The sequence below is a fragment of the Pan paniscus genome, chromosome 5, assembly GCF_029289425.2.
Source record: "Pan paniscus chromosome 5, NHGRI_mPanPan1-v2.0_pri, whole genome shotgun sequence".
Taxonomy (NCBI): Eukaryota; Metazoa; Chordata; class Mammalia; order Primates; family Hominidae; genus Pan; species Pan paniscus.
The window spans coordinates 170077940-170094382 of NC_073254.2; the positions used below are offsets into that span (position 1 = coordinate 170077940).

Genomic DNA, 16443 nt, shown 5'->3' on the forward strand with positions numbered 1-16443 from the left:
GTTTTTTTCTTGGGGCTTGAGATGAGGGGAAATCAGAGGTGACTGCTGGTTTCCTCCCACAGCCTGGTGCGGGGAGCTGGGAGGACTTTACACCTGGCTCCTGCGGAGACGTCACCTTCCAGCTGGGGTCCTTGGGGCTCCAACAGAGCGGCTCCCACGCGGATCCCCCTCCTGCTTGCTTTGACGGTGCTGGTGGGTGGCGCCCGTGATCCACTTGGTCCTTAGGGTCCACGGGTCGGGCCAGGAGCTTCTAGTCATCCCCTTCCCCACCCCGTCGCCTGCAGCACAGGGTCCCTGGTTCTTCCGCTGGGCTGAGGCCCCTTCCAGGTTGGACGTCCTGAGCCCAGAACGTGTGGAAAAGTACGTTCAGAGAGAGGACGGGAAAAAGGGAAGGAGAAACAGGTGGCAGGAGAACCAGAAGAAACCCTCGCCCCGAAAATGGGGAAAGGGTGACACAGGGACAACCTCCCACCCCCAGTTAGTCAGGGTTCTCCAGAGTGACGGCCCCAACGGGATATAGGTATATATATGAACGGGAATTTATTAGGGAAAATTGGTGCACACGATTTCAAGACAAAGTCCAATGGTAGACCGTCTGCAAGCTGGGGAGGAGACAAGCCAGCAGAGGCCAGTGCAAGTCAGAAAGCCTCAAAACCAGAAAAGCCCACAGGGCAGCCTTCAGCCCCTGCCAAAGGTCCCAGAGACCCCGAAAGTCGGAAACTGCTGGTGCAAGTCCCAGAGCCCCAAGGCCAAAGAACCCGGAGTCTGATGTCCAAGGAGGAAGGAAGCAAGAACTCTCAGGGAAGGCAAAGAGAAGCCAGAGAGCTCCACCCGCAGAGTCACCCCACCCTCTCCCGCCTGCTCTCCTCTAGCCCCGCTGGCAGTCCATGGTATGGTGACCATCCACACTGGACACCTAATATTCACCATCACAGCCCTGCAGACCACACTCTCGCCCACACTCCACCCCGACTCCATCTCTCTTTGCTCTGCCCCTGGAAGGGGTGAAGGATCCAGTCTCTCCATGTCCTCACTGTGATTATGATGACAGCCTTCCTACTGGCTGTGAGGTGGCATCTCCTTGTGGGTGTGATTTACGTTTCCCTCATGGCTGTTAGTATTGAGCCTGTTTTCATGGGCTTAGTGACCAATGTATACTTCTCTGGAGAAATGTCCATTCAAATCCTTTCCACATATTTACATTGCATTATTTATCTTTACAATATTGAGTTGTAAGAGTGCTTTATAGATTCAGGATACCAGTCCCTTACCAGATATATAATTTGCACATTTTTTCTCCATGCTGTAAGTTGTCTTTTCACTTTCTAAATGGCATTCTTTTATAAGCACAGAAGTTTTACCATTGGAATAAGTCAAATTAGTATTTTTCTTTTGTCACTAGTGCTTTGGCATACAGTACTTAAGCAGCCTTAGCCAAACCCAACGTCACAAGGATTTACTTCCATGTTTTCTTTTTTCTTTTCTTTCTCTTTCTTTTCCTTCCTTTTATATCCTTTTCCTTCCTTCCTTCTTTTCCTAACTTCCTTCCTTCCTTCTCCCTTCCTTTACCTTCCCTTTCAGTTTCCATTTCCCTTTCCCATTCCCTTCCCTTTCCTTCCTTGACAAAGTTTCCCTCTTGTTGCCCAGGTTGGAGTGCAATGGCGCGATCTTGCCTCACTGCAACCTCCACCTCCTGGGTTCAAGTGATTCTCCTGCCTTGGCCTACCGAGTAGCTGGGATTACAGGTGCCTGCCACCATACCATGGCTAATTTTTGTATTTTTAGCAAAAACAGGGTTTCACCTTGTTGGCCAAGCTGGTCTTGAACTCCTGACCTCAAGTGATCTTCTGGTCTCAGGCCCTCAAAATGTTGGGATTACAGGTATGACCCCACCATGCCTGGCCCTCCAACCCCATTCTTGAAAGCTTTTCTCTCAAAACCTAATGACCTATCAAACTTCCCCCTCCTAGTACACATTGGGGATTAGGTTTGGGGGGACATAGACATTCAGTCTCTAGCACCACATCTGTTGAGTCCTCCATGGAAATGAGGAAGCTGGACAGCCTCCTCCACACAGTCTCCCCTTGACTGCCATCGCCTCGGAGTGACAGTGAGTAACTCACTAAGGCCAATGGTTGGGCTTCCTTGGGGACAGTTCCAAGGGCTGGTTCCTTGTTTGTGTCTGGGGATCCTTCCCTGCTTCTTTGCACATCTTATGTTTTTTGAGATGAAACTGAACGTTTACAAGAATACAACGTGGCATCTCTGAGAATCAGATGTCCCCTCTCTTCAAGGTGTGTTGCTGCTGCTTGTTTAGTGACTTTCCTGAATGGATCTTATAACATCTGTATTCCCTGTCACAGGTGGACCCTGAAGTCTCTGCTCAGTTAGGTGAGGTTGGACAGAGGTTTGCATCAATGCCTTGAGCCGGTGAGTCTCTCCCCAGTGCGGAGGGCTTTGTGTGTGTGGTGCACTCCTGCCCCTGCCGCACTCAGGCGAGCAGCTGATGTCACCACTGCAGCTCCACTTCCTGCCTGCACACAACATCCAGGTCAGCCAAAGGTCAGAGATGTGGCCTTCTCAGGTGCTTCCTGGGCACGTGCCAGCCCCTATGCACATCTTATTCCCCAAATCTTTCTCTCAATTTCCCCCACTAGGCTCTTGTTTGTCCCACATGCAAACGGTGAGGTTGTACAGTTGGAATGATTGCTTTTAGCCAGTGGTCTGAGGATCTGGCTTTTCCCCTAGAGAGAGACCTCAGCAGGTCAAATAATGACAAACCCAATGAATGGGGCTTTTCCAGTGAGTCCCAGACTAGTCAAATAGAGTTCTCTGGGGCAGGGGCTTTTGAGGGGCTCCAAGCCCAGCGTGCCCCTCCAGTGAGTGGAGACTGTGGCCTTGCAGCTGTCACGGACATGGTGAGTCCACTGTTTTCTGGGCACAATAAATCAGGATATATTGTGAAGACAAGAAGTACAAAGAAATATTAGGAGGGAGAATATAAATTTTCAAGTACGAGTTGGGAAGAATTAGAAAAAAAACAATGAGGAAAGGGGCAAGGTTGGCTTGGTTGTAGCTAACCTGGTGGAGAAACATAGCCATCTGTGATAGAGGGCCTAAGCTGTTAGGTTCCCCTCCAATGGTGAGACCACCTCCACAACCTGCCCTGTGTCCTCGTCTCTCCTGAGGCTGAATGCAGCTCTTATGCCTTCAGTGCCAAGAATGCCACAGTCCCAGACCAGAGGAAGAGCTGATGTGGACAGTGGAAAAGGAGGGGGTGGGTGTAGAAGGAGAAGGCTGACAGCAAGGATTTCCTGAGGATAAACAAAAAAAATGTCACTTGAAACTGGCAAAAAAAAAAAAAAAAAAAAAAAAAAAGTAAGGGTATAAAGAACAAGATGGAAATGGAAATCTTGTATAATTTCATTATACAGTGTTTAATTTTAGGGTTTGGCACTTTCACGTATAACTTTTATACAATTATCATCATATACAACTTACGATTATTTTAAATGACTAGAGTTTAGTTTTTGATCTGGGTTAGCGTTCATAGTGCAAAGTTCTCTCGTTCCACTCAGTTAACCCCATTTTTTGGAGGGCTCTATGTCATTTTATTTTACTTACGAATCTTTAATTTTAATCTTTATTATAGATTAAAGGGTACACATACAGGTTTGTTACATGGGTAGATTTTGGGAGGCTGAGGCTTGGTGTCCCAATGATCTCATCACTCAAACAGTAAGCATGGTACCCAACAGGTGGTTTTTCAGCCCAGGTGCCCCTCCTGTCTCACCTGTCTAGTGATCTCCAGTGCCTCTGGTTCATGTGAATTCAATGTGTAGCTGCCACTTTCCAATGGGAACATGCAGTATGTGGTTTTCTGTTCTTACATTAGGTTGCTTAGGGTAATAGCCTCTAGTTCCATCCATGTTGCTGAAAAGGACATGATTTTGCTGTGTTTCGTGGCTGCATAGATTTCCATGGTGTTTATGTAACACATTTTTTTCATTCAATTCACTGTTGCTGGGCACTTAGGTTGATTCTGTGTCTTTGCTAGTAAGAATAGCACTGTAATGAACATATTGGTGCAGGTGTCTTTTGGATAAAATGAATTCTTTTCCTGTGGATATATCCCGAGTAGTGGGATTGCAGGCTTGAATGGTAGTTATATTTTAAGTTCTTGGAGAAATCTCCAAACTGCTTTCCATAGCGGCTGAACAAGTTTGCTTTCCCACCAACAGTGTCTGTTTCTTTTCCTCTGCAGCCTCACCACCATCTCCAACTTTGTGACTGGTAAGAGATCGTAACTCATTGCAGTTTTGATTTGCACTTATCTGATGATTAGTGATATTGAACATTTTTTCACGTTCGTTGGCCACTTGTATGTCTTCTTTTGAAAAGTGTCTGTTCATGTCTTTGCACATTTTTTAATTGGGTTTTTTCTTCTTGCTTGTCGAATTGTTTAAGTACTTTGTAGATTCTGGATATTGGACCTTTGTCAGATGCAGAGTTTGCAAATAGTTTCCCCATTCTACAGGCTGTCTGTTTACTGTGTTGCTAGTTTCTTTTTCTGTGAAGAAGCTCTTTAGTTTAATGAGGTCCCATTTGTCAATTTTTGTTTTTGTTACAATTGTTTTTAGTGTCTTCTTCATGAAATCTTTGCCAGGCCCTATGTCGACATTGGTATTTGTTAGCTTATATTCCAGGATTTTCACAGTTTTATTACCTGCGCAACATAGGAAGACCCAATCTCTACCTAAATATAAAACAATTTGCCAGGCATGGTGGCATGCGCCTGTAGTCCCAGCTACTCTAGAGGCTGAGTCTAGAGGATCACTTGAGCCCAGGAGTTGGAGATTACAGTGAGTGATGACTATGCCACTTCACTCCAATATGGTTGACAGAATGAGAAAATGTAAAAAAACTATAATGATAAAAAGGATTAATACAATTCTTGGTCAGTGCATGGAAAGGATCCCTGAGGTCTGAAGTCCTGCATGCTATTTTACTAGCAATACCGTTTCGAAGAATAAGGTCATGCTTCAGAGGAATGTCTGCTTTTCCACAATCAAAGAAGTAGAAAGAAAATGCCTTTTGCTGGGATTTCTTGTTCAGTTAAAACTTGTGCAGAAATTCCATCCATTAGCACCGAGAGAAACTGGCAGAAGGTGTTAAGAAAAATGGCTGCTGGGATCATGAGCGAAGGTAATGAGTGGCCTGAGATGTTGAGTCGACAATGTCCTCATCATCTGCTGGGGGCCTGTGGGCTTGCTAAGGCTTGAACTCCTGCTTTCCAGAAAGGCACAGTGGTGAGTAGACAGGCGGCCTCCCTGAAGGGAGAGCAGGAACCAGACCAGGCTAACAGAGGCTTCTTGATATCATCTTCTACCTTGAGGAAAGATGAAGTGTTTGTTTAAGTGGCTGAGAAAAACCTGGGTCTGTTCTCCTGGGTGATCCCTCCCAGGCCCTCCCCATTTCGGAGCTTCTCCCCCAGATAAGGAACATGTTTTTCCCTCCAACCCTACCCCTGGCTGTGCAGCCTTTCCCAACCTCCACCCTCCTTTACCACACCACAGAGGCAGCCCAGGTCCTGTTACAGCCCATAGGGGCTCAGAACTGAGGCTGGTAATGAGGGGTCTGCACCCTCACTCAGGGCCTGCTCCTCCTTTTCATAGAAGGGTCTAGAGGACCTGGGGGAGCCCTGTCCAAAGAGAGGTCTCTGGATCCATGTTCCCTGGCCTTGGGTGGGTTTGTAGGCAAACCTTCTTTCTCCTTCGCTCTCAGCCTCTCCTCACCCTGGGAGCTGCACCCATAGCTCTGAATGGGACTGTCCCTGCCCCACCCCATTCATTCCTGGCCAAGCTCAGTGATGACCACGGACCTCTAGCAGCGCTCAGGCGCCCTATCTGAGTCCACTCTGCTCCAGGCAGGGCCATCAGCTGACTCAGGATCTGGAGTGTGCAGGAGGCAGAATGGCAGTGGCATCGCCCCAGGGCCCAGCCAGGAATCCCATGGGTCCAAGGGGCTCGGCCATTTCCTAAAGCTCATCCTGGACACGCTCTACTCTTCACCTTCCACCTTAACTGCTGGGACTCAAGGTGCTCTCTCTGGGAATGCAGCCTTAGGAACTGGGTGGGCCAAGGCCCTCACAGACCCCTCGTCCTGGGATTCCCCCAGGTTTCTCTCTTCTTAGCCTCCTCCAGGGACACCCCTTCCCTTGACATCCTTGGTGAAGTGGCCATGCTACTCCTCTCCTACTGTGCAGACTGCCCATGCCTGAGTTCCTGCTGCCTGCAGGCCACACACCACTACCCTTCCCAGATAGAAACCTGCTGTGAAATAGGCCTGAACTGTCTAAACCCTCTTGAACTCAACAGGCCCTGAGCCTTGATATGGGTCCCTCCCTTTCCCTCTGGCCCTGACGGTGAGAATCCATCAGAACTCAAGGTTGAGCTGCCCAGATCATTGCCAACAGGCGACACCAGGTCTCATTCACCTGTCTCATGTCAGAACGAGAAGCTCCCGGCCATGGGGAGAGGTGGGGCTCTGGAAATTCTCCTTTCCCTTCCTCCCACCTCACCCATCTGTCTCTCGTTCCCCTCACAGTTTTGCCCACAGTACCTGTCACTCTAAATGACTCTCCTCAGATGCCAGGGAGGATGAAGCAGAGGATGATGAGGAAGCTCCAGGGACTGAGGGTGGTGGCTATGGCTTTGGGTTGAGCTAAGCCTGGGGCCACGGTGGGTGGTGCTGAAAGGGAAACACAAAAGTGACAACTCTTGTCCATGCCCCAAATCTGAGGAGATGGCTCCTTAGCTCCTGCTACCCCAGGTCATCCGGGAAGGCAGAGGATTTGTCTCCCCTGCTGTGGGGCAGCCGCTGTGACAGGTCCTGGGGGTCGGAAGGGAGAGGGGGTGTCCCCTGTCCTCAGGGAGCTCACACAGCTGCTGAGGGAAGCAAGGTGACAGCATAGCCCACCCTCCTGCTGTGGCGGAAGAGGATGTGATGCCCCAGGGCTCCGGACAGGAGAGTCTCGGGGCTGCCATTCGAGGTGGTTTTGATGTATTTCCAGAAACAGACCAAGGGAGAGGAAAGGAAAAGTAATGCCTAGGAGGAGGAAAATCTAAGGAGAAAGGTCTAGAAACACAATGACGCCCACAGTTTCGAGGCTGGTGAGAAATCCACAGTGAGTGGAGCAAAAGCAAGTGCAGTGAGGAAGAGGAGTCAGGAGGGAGAGCATAGGCACCCCAAGGAGGAGGCCCCCATGAGGGGTTCATGTTCTTACACTCACTCAAACACACACTCACACTCACACACACATAGACTCACACTCACTCACACCCATACACCCACACCCACCATACTCAGACACTGACAGACAAGGGTGTAACTCGATGGCATCTCCAACGTGCTCTCCTGTCAGTTACCTGTGGGTTCCAGCCTCTTCTTCCTGTGCATCAGGAAGTCCCTAAGCCAGCTCTTGCAGTCTCCCATTGAGACCATCTTGAAGAAGGTGGTCAGTCCGCTGTCCTTCTCCCACTTCTCTTTCATCCACCTGGCTCCAGCGTGAACCACTGTCCACTTTCTGTTGTTTGAGTCGAAGAGGAGGAACTTCTGTCCATCGAAGCTGAACTGCCAAGATCCACGGATGCATCCATCGGCTTCACACTCACAAGACATTCTGGCCTGCAGCGTGAGGGGTCCTGCCCCAATCAGAAAGAGATCAGCCCTGGTCTTTACAAATTCTCTTCCCTGTCCCACATCCTCCTATGCTGAGACCATTCTCATCTGGTCCTGTTGTCTCCTCCAAGTCCTGCCCTTGCTGCTGGGCTTCATGGAGGTCCCATGTCTAATTTCTTCTCCCCACACACAGCACAGCCCCTGAGCCCACAGTCTGCTCCCTTCTGTCCTTGGTCTCTTTCACTCACCACTGGGTGTGAAATCCTCCAGCTCAGTGTCAGCCAGTTCCAGTCTGAGCCTCTGCCCCACCTCTCTCAGCATTTCCAATTGTTTTCCCCAGGCATCTGTGGCATCCAGCTGCTCTTCTAGGTGACCCATAGATAAGACCTTGTCACTTCCACAGTCATAGGAGAGAAAATTCTTCTGATCCACCTGGCTCTGGACCTCACACCACTGTTGCCCATGTCTGGGCAAATGAATGATGGTGAAGTTATACCAGAGAGAGTGAGTGTCTATGGAAAAAAAGAAAAAACACCAGAGAGAGTTGGGGTGGGGGAAAGACCCCAAACACTGTGACAGCAAGAGGGTTTCCTGAAGGGCTGGGCTGGCAGAGCATGGATTTCTCTTCCTGGACGGTGGTCTCTGCCTGTGGAGGAACCATGGGTCGCTAACATGTCCATCTCCCCACTCTGCCCAGGCCTATACTCACATCCATCAGCACAGGACCCTGCCAGGGAGGTGGCAGGCCCACTACAGGAAGAAGGACTTAGATGGCAGGATCTGCAGGAGCAGCCCAGGTGGACTGCAAGAGTCGGGAGAGTATGGGAGGGCACCCTGAGGATGTTGGAGCATGGTGCAGTGGGTACGATGTAGTCAACATTGGATAAGGATGAGTTCATTTATTATGGGTAACAAGACATGGTAAGTTCCCTGGAATGTGGTCATCTGCTAGTAGGTTGCCCTTGGAACCTTGGAAAAAGGAATGACCCACACCGCATGAAACAGAAAACCCAGGTCTTACGTGGCAGGTTGTACAGGAAGGAACAAAAGACTAAGAGAAGTGCCCATGCCAGAGTGACTGCAGTATGAAAATCCACAACAATGTTCACCCTCTGTGCTCAGGGGAAGCCTGGAAGACTCCTGTTTACCTAGCATATAAAGAAGGCCCCAGGAGAAGGCAGCAGACTGTCAAGAAGCTCAGGGATGCCTGTTGCTGAAGCCCAGGGTCAGGGGTAGGAGATGCTCTTCCTGAAATGGGCTCCCGGTAGTAACGGGGATGGAAAATCCTGAAATAACAGATCTCAAGTGGAGGCCGTCAACTGTCAGCAGGAAGGAGGGTGCAATGATGGAAATAATTAGAGAAGTCACAATGCTAGCTGGGGATCTCAGTCTTACAAAGCTATGCCCATGGCTCATAGAACAAAAGGGTCCAAGATCCAAAAGAGATGGAGACTCCACCCGGATACTACTAGATTTAAATAATTACCACAAAGACAAAATGCAAGGATGGATGACCAGGAGGCTGAAAGTTGTCACCCCGGGAAATAACTGAGCTCCCTTGCCCAGCTTTAAGAACTGAGCCACATCTCAGACCCAGAGTCCATTACTAGAAGGAGAGCCCAGAGCCCCTGGTGGGCTCCTTCAACCCCACAGCAATTGCAATGACTCCTTCAGCCTCCCCCAGAGAGCCAGATGGGTAGTCACTCTGGTAACCGTACACCATGAAACAGCAAATACTCAGACACTCCTAGTGGACACAGTGTGTGATCCGAGCTCTTCCCAGGGATGTGAAGCATTAACTTGCTCCCCTGTTACTCATGAGGTGCATTTGGGGCAAAGTAACAGATGGACATCTGTGTCAGGTCCAGCTTAGAGGGATGTGCTGGGTTCATAGACCCATTCAACGGTAATTTCACATTTCCTGGATTTCTACCGGGAATGGATAGTGTTTGTAGTTAATGTAGTAACTATTATAGGTTGTGCTGGTCATATGACCTCCCCTGTCACTACTGAACTCTGCTCTTGTAGCTGGGATGCAGCCATAAACACCCTGTGATGAGGGGTGTGGCTGGACCTGCCACTACAGCTATTTGACCCTGGACTCCCTAAGATCCCAGAGGCATGTGTGGTTGGAAAAGGTGCTATGTGGATTTCATGGCTATTCCCAACCACAGAATCACAACAGGGTCCCCTAGTGCTCAGAAGCAAAGCTGTGCCACTCACAGCAATGAAATCCCCTCATTTAAAAGTGGCTCCTGCTGTGGTCCTGGGCCCCTGTGGAGATGGGCCTCCAGCTATGGGAGGGCAGTGACCACACAGCCTCAGAGCTGCCCATCACAGGGTGTGCTCCTCACCCTTTAGGTCATTAGGAAGATAGGCCCCACAGTGAGAAGACACAGGTGGGTCTCCTGGGATGGGCAGGAGCAGGGCCACAGGGAACCAAGAAGCTGCACAAGCAGTTGGCTCTGATCCCCAGGACACCACATGGCTACACCCCCCCACCCTCAGGTCACACCTGAGGCTTCAGGGAGGGTCCCTGAATGGCCCCTGAGGACCGTTAATGCTACTCAGCAACAAAGGAGGGGAGCAGTAGGCCCCGAACCATGGGACTCCCCCTCACATTCATCACATCCACACCTCCCAGAAGCCACAGGCAGGGTAGGACACACTTGTGACTCTTCAACTTACACAACTTAGAGATGACACCCTAGGGGATGGGGCAGCAATTGCCAGGACACAGCATGTGCCCTCATTTGGAGTCTGCAACCTAGGACCGGGTCCATTTCAGGTTTCTCTTTTATTTGCAGGTTGCCATTGCCTGCTGTTGCTCTACAAAGGGACAGGACTTGACACAGAGACAGAGAACCCATGGTAGGCGAGGACCAAACTGCCTTCAGCCTTTCCTTTCTAGAAAGGGTTTGCTGACTCCTGTCTGCTTAGTGACTATTCTATATGACGCTGGCGTCACCCCTGTCTTGACCCCAGCTCGGGTTCCGGGGGCTCTGGTTTCTCCTTCCCGAGGACGAGTGGGGCTGCGGGGTTGCACCAGGGATCCCCTCCCCACCTGCCCTCTGCAGCTTTTTGGCCCCTCCACCCTCTTGCGGTTCTTTTTTCGCCTTCTTTGACCCCCCTCCTGCCCTGCAGGGCAAGCAGCAGCCGCAGGAAGCGGACCTGGCGAAAGAGCAGCGAATCGGAACTGAGCGTGGGGGCAGTCCGGGGAGATAGCGCCGGTCCTTCTAGAAGCCTTCCCTCCTCTGAAACCCGCTGCAGTCCACACCCCCCCAGGTTTGGCCCCCGCCCCGCTTAGGCTCCATCCCCGAACTCACCGGCCCGCCCCGTCTCGGACCAGTCGAATAGCAGGTACGGAAGAATCGCGAGGCGCGGAAGGATCGCGGGGCTGGCGGCCGCTGCCATTGTAGAACAAGAGCGCCCGGGACACAAGGCGCAGTCGATGTGGAGACCAGCGGATGAATCACTTCGGCCCTCGCATGCCAGCTAGTGATTGAGTGTGCTCGGCCCCGTCCCGTCCCGCCCCGCCCCGGGATCCAGGGGAGCCTATGCCTGCCCATGTTTGGAGGGATGCTCCGCCCTATCCCGCCCCGTCCCGCCCTTCCCCGCCCCACCCCAGGCTGGGACCCGGGTAGCCTGTGCCTGCTGTGGCTCCTCTTCGTCCCGCCCCGGGCTCGTGGCCTGACAGCGGCCCCCTCTGGCCAACCCTTACCCTCCACCCCGGGCTCCGCGCGGGCCAGGACGCGGTTCCTTCTTGACCGCCTCATTTAATTTTTTAACACACCATTTATTATTACCCCAGTGTAAGCACTGATGCACAGGAAAGCGAAGAAACTTGCACAGGGATATTCAGTGGCGGCTGTGTCCCCCCGTCACTGCCTCCGCCAGCGACACCTGCCCTCCTTCAGCCTGCGCCAAGGAGTCCCCGCCCCTCTCCGTCCAGGGCGCAGCTGCTTCCCAGTCCGGAGCAGACCTTCTTTGCCTCTCCACTAAAAGCATGAGGAATATATAGAATACATATAGAATAAAGTATATTCTATATCCCTTTATGACTTCTGGGAAAAAAAAGAAAGAAAAGAAAGCCCTAGTGGCCTACCGTGATCAGTGATCAAATGATCAATTGTGTTTCCATGGAGAGCAGAAGCCGAGGGAGGGTCTACGCATGCGTGGGGCTCACTTTGCTGCACACCCATCTGTGGCCAGCTACACCCAAATCCATGGCTGCAGGCGCATCTCTGCCCTGTCCCTGGATGGTGACTGCAGCCATCCTCAAAGCGGCAACCCGAGTGTATCCTCGTCTCAGTCACCATGGAAACATCTAGATCTGTGGGCAGAAGCCAGAGGGAGGTGATGGGCCCAGTGGCCCTTGGCTGCAAGGGAGGGCTTTAGCCTGGGATGAGGAGTGGGCAGAGATCTTGAGTGCCACTCAGGCCCCAGCCACTCAGTCCATTCCCTATTGAATGAGAAAAATCGGCACAGACCTCCCACTCCGTACAGTCTTCATGTTGGGATCACCTGCACCTGGTGATCATCAATCCCGAGGGTCCTGAGGCTGTGGGAAAGAGGAGGAGGCCTGGACAAAGCCCAGGGCCTGTTTCTGCTTCAGGACAGAGTCATGGAGGGCAGCCACCTCTGTGACTGGGCAGGGACACAGGAGCCTAGAAGGTTCTGGCCTGATGCACTAGAGCCTCTGTGCAGGAGGGGCCATGTGGAGGGTAGTTTGGAGGACAACAGACACACAAGGGTGGGCAGTTCTCAGATTTGGGAGGGGCAGAGCTTGGCGGGTCCCAGGATCTGTGTGTGAGAAGAGCCTCCCATGTACAGGGCTGGGGGCAGGAGCCCAGGTTAGTCCTGGGAGGAGGCCTCTGGGAAGGCCCTGGCAGCACCACCCCGAGGCCAGGTGACCTGGGCCAGTGACTGGGGGAACAGGAGGAAGGTAGAAGGAGGCTGGCAGGAGAGCCCCAAGCAGGACAGCCAGGTGACAGGAGGAGGGGCTTTTGTGCACACCTGGGCCCTCCTGACTCACCCCTGCTGCAGGCATCTGGCCAACAGACTCAGGCCTGCCCAGGATGGGGATAGAAGTGGCCCAAATGTTATTGTAATGGCCGGGATCTAGAGATCATGCATTCAGATATGGAAGTCAGCTGATATTGTGGCTGAATATTCCTGTGCAAGCTTCTTCAGCTTTCTAGGAATGGATGTCCGCATGTGGAAAATGACAAATGCTATGAACACAGATGAAATGAGTAGATTCTACAAGGAACCCTGTCCTTGCACATGCTAAGGACCCAGGGCAGGTCTCCTATTTCAGTTGTGAGGCCTCCCGCTCTCCCTGAAGTCAGCAACTGCCAGGCCCACCCTGAGGAGAGCTGGATCTCTGAGCCCAGGCCACGGCCTCTTCATGGCCCTGGGGGCGCTGTGATGGGGAGGAAATGAAAACAAGACCCACCATCAAGACTCAGGCATGTTTTTCAGACCCACAGAGGATGCTTTTTCTCTCCATCAGCTGGTGAGCCTGACATGATGTAAGTGTGGTTGGAGACTGAGTGCACCAGTGAATGAATGAGACAGTTGTGGGAGTGAATGGGACTCAGAAGAATAGCACAGGTTCAGAGGGGAGCTGGAGAGGAGGTTGTAACCCCCAGCGGCCTGAAGGTGGCAGCATCGAGGTTGGTAATTTTTTTTTTTTTTTTTTTGCCTTTTTTAGTTGTTGGGTTTTATTTGTTGTTTTCTTGTTTGTTTGTTTTTGAGACAGAGTCTCACTCTGTCGCCCAGACTGGAGTGCAATGGGACGATCTCAGCTCACTACAATCTCTGCCACCCGGGTTCAAGCGATTCTCTTCCCTCAGCCTCCCGAGTAGCTGGGATTAGAGGCACCTGCCACCACCCCCCGGCTAATTTTTGCAATTTTAGTAGAGACAGGGTCTCACCATGTTGGCCAGGCTGATCTCGAACTCCTGGCCTCAGGTGATCTGCCTGCCTCGGCCTCCCAAAGTGTTGGGATTACAGGCGTGAGCCACTGCGCCTGGCCCCAACTTGGAAATTTGAATCTCCACCTGGGTGTCCACAAAGATTTTCCAAGGAAGAGCAACTTTGGTTTTCAACCAGTCTGGGGGTGCTTCATCAGGATAGAATCTTCTAGAAAACATAGTGTGATGACGGACAGCAAACTGCTGTCTTCAGTTGGTTTGACTGAGCCTAGAGTGCACCAGGGCCAGGAAAATCTTGTCTTTTTCTTGCCTTTTTTTTTTTTTTTGAGACGTTGTCTCATACTGTCGCCCGGGCTGGTGTGCAGTGGTGTGATCTAGGCTCGCTGCAACCTCCGCCTCCCGGGTTCAAGCGATTTTCCTGCCTCAGCCTCCTGAGTGGCTAGGATTACAGGCATCCCCCACCTCGCCCGGCTAGTTTTTTTGTATTTTTAGTCGAGATGGGGTTTCACTATGTTGGCTAGGCTGGTCTCGAACTCCTGATCTCATGATCCGCCCGCCTTGGCCTCCCAAAGTGCTGGTATTACAGGCGTGAGCCACCGCGCATGGCTGACATACTTGCCTTTTAAGCAAAGAAGGAATGAGTCTGAAAGTGGGAATGGAAATGGGAAAAGATAACCGGGCCAGGAGGAAAGAGGAGAAAAGAAGGGTTGGGGTCTGAGAGGTAGCAAGGATTCAAGCATTTCCTGCCCCATGGCCTGGAGTTGCAAGTGGGCGGGGCAGGGCTACTGGAGCTGTGACAGCCTTGAGGGCCAGGATGACTCACGCAGCGGCTCTCTGCTTCCTCTGGGTGTGTCACACCCTGGGCTCCTGGTCCCCAGTGGCACAGGTGCTGGCGCGAAGTTGGGTGTTTGCCTCCAGCCTCTGCTCCTGCTGCCAGGCTGGTCCGGGGCAGGTTGGGGCGGGGCAGGTTGGGGCGGGGCAGTGAGTTCTGGGGCTGGACCCTAAGCAGGGGTGTGGGCAAATATGGGGGTCTTGGACTGCAGGGGGTCAGGAGAGGGGAGGCTTCTGGAAGTTCCTGAAGGTTGCCCTGGGATTTAATGCGACATTGCTAGCTAGAGCCAGCTTGGCATGGGGAGAGCGATGCGAGACTGATGAAAAGCGTGCAGCCTGATTTAAAGCCAAACCCTGAGCCCTTTCCAAGAACAATAAAGCATATTGTAGTTGCTAAAAGAAACAAATACCAAAAAAATTAAAAAGTAGCCTTTCTTCGCAGATACAGCACGTTTTATTTTTAATCTTTACATTTAACATTGTCTTTTGAAAATAGTGTATATTATTCGATATTTTAAAATCCAACCTGGGAGTTTCAGTGATTTATGTGATAAGTTTAGTAGTTCACTTTTATTGTAATTACTACTGTTTAGGATTTAGCTCTGCCATCTTTTTTATTTATTATTTATTTATTTTTTTCTCTGTCGCCCAGGCTGTAGTGCAGTGGCACGATCTCGGCTTGATGCAAGCTCCTCCTCCTGGGTTCATACCGTTCTCCTGCTTCAGCCTCCCGAGTAACTGGGACTATAGGTGCCCGCCACCACGCCCAGCTAATTTTCTTTTTTTTTTTTTTTTTTGTATTTTTAGTAGAGACGAGGTTTCACCATGTTAGCCAGGATGGTCTCAATCTCCTGACCTCGTGATCCACCCACCTCTGCCTCCCATAGTGCTGGGATTACAGGCATGAGCCACCGTGCCCAGCCTATCTATTTATTTTTTTTAAGATATGGGGTCTTCCTCTGTTGCCCAGGTTGGAGTGCAGTGGCGTGGTCATAGCTCACTGCAGCCTGTAACTCCTGGGCTCAGGCCATCTTACTGCCTCAGCCTCCAAGTAGCCAGGACTACAAGCATGCGCCACCCACTGGGCTAATTTTCTGTATTTGTCTGTAGAGATGGGGTCTGCCTATATTGCCCAGGCTGGTCTTGAACTCCTGAGCTCAAGTGATCCTCCTGCCTTGGCCTCCCAAAGTGCAGGGATTACAGGCATGAGCCACTGTGCCTGGTGCACATGTATTTATTGTGTTTTTTATTGCTGGCATTTCCCCTCCATAACTGTGTTCTATTTAGTATACTGAGGGTTTTTTTCTGTTGGTTTAAAAGTTATACATTCTAGTTTTCTTCTCAGGGTGGCTGCCCTTAACCTATGACTCATACCAATATGTGTCACATTTATTGGTATTATTGGTTTTGTTTTATTCCTAATTTTAGAAGTCTCAGCATGTTTTCCTATCCCTTTCGTGTGCCACCTCCAGCCCCATTTTCCTGATATCTTTCCTAGCTGTAATTCTCGGTTATTCTTAGCTACACTTCTCTGTTTCTGTGATCCTAACTTCACATTTCCCCTTGTTGTGGGATAACAGTAATCTGGAATAGATTCCTTAGTCACTTGTCCTCCTCGGTTCTCTTGTCGCATCTCCTGTGTTTCTCTTGCTATTGAGGTAACTTCCTCTAAACTATTTCCAACTTGGATCTTTAGGAGACAAATATCCTTCAAGTTTTCTACGTTTTGAATATTTCTAATACACCGTGGTGGGCAGGATTCGGCAGCTGCCCCTTCAAGTTTCCTGTACCTTTCTAGAACAATATGTTCTAGAAAACACTGATGATAGGACAACTAACGGCTGTCTTAGCCTGTTTGTTTGAGCCTGGTACGTACCAGCAGCAGGAAAATCCAGTATTTTAAGCAAAGAAGGAATGCATATGAAAGTGGGAATGGAAATGGGAAAGGAAAGGGGACAAGGAAGAAGGGGATGGAGATAATAAGGGGTGAGGG

The 16443-nt window shown here is 50.9% G+C and overlaps 1 protein-coding gene across 2 annotated transcripts; it reads right to left on the minus strand.

The window, feature by feature from the left end:
• Positions 1 to 3629: 3629 nt before the first annotated feature.
• On the minus strand, positions 3630 to 11219 carry ULBP3 (UL16 binding protein 3). Of its 2 annotated transcripts, none has more exons than XM_008963903.6 (5): positions 11007 to 11219; positions 7929 to 8192; positions 7428 to 7703; positions 6622 to 6750; positions 3630 to 5389 (listed from the first exon to the last, which is right to left on the minus strand). In XM_008963903.6, the coding sequence occupies exons 1-4, from the start codon at positions 11092 to 11094 to the stop codon at positions 6644 to 6646; spliced, it is 735 nt and encodes a 244-aa protein (XP_008962151.3). In that variant the 5' UTR covers positions 11095 to 11219; the 3' UTR covers positions 3630 to 5389; positions 6622 to 6643. The 2 variants fall into 2 exon arrangements, with proteins under 2 accessions (XP_008962151.3, XP_008962152.3); XM_008963904.6 differs by having other exon boundaries at positions 3630 to 5385; positions 11007 to 11148.
• Positions 11220 to 16443: the final 5224 nt, after the last annotated feature.

Bases quoted from the DNA above. Each gene is read 5' to 3' on its own strand.
- ULBP3 (XM_008963903.6), bottom strand. From the start codon at position 11,094: ATGGCAGCGGCCGCCAGCCCCGCGATCCTTCCGCGCCTCGCGATTCTT. The intron at 8,193-11,006 runs GTGAGTTCGGGG...TTTTTTCCATAG, and splicing joins GTCCGAGACGGGGCGGGCCG to ACACTCACTCTCTCTGGTAT. The intron at 7,704-7,928 runs GTGAGTGAAAGA...TGATTGGGGCAG, and splicing joins GGAGGATTTCACACCCAGTG to GACCCCTCACGCTGCAGGCC.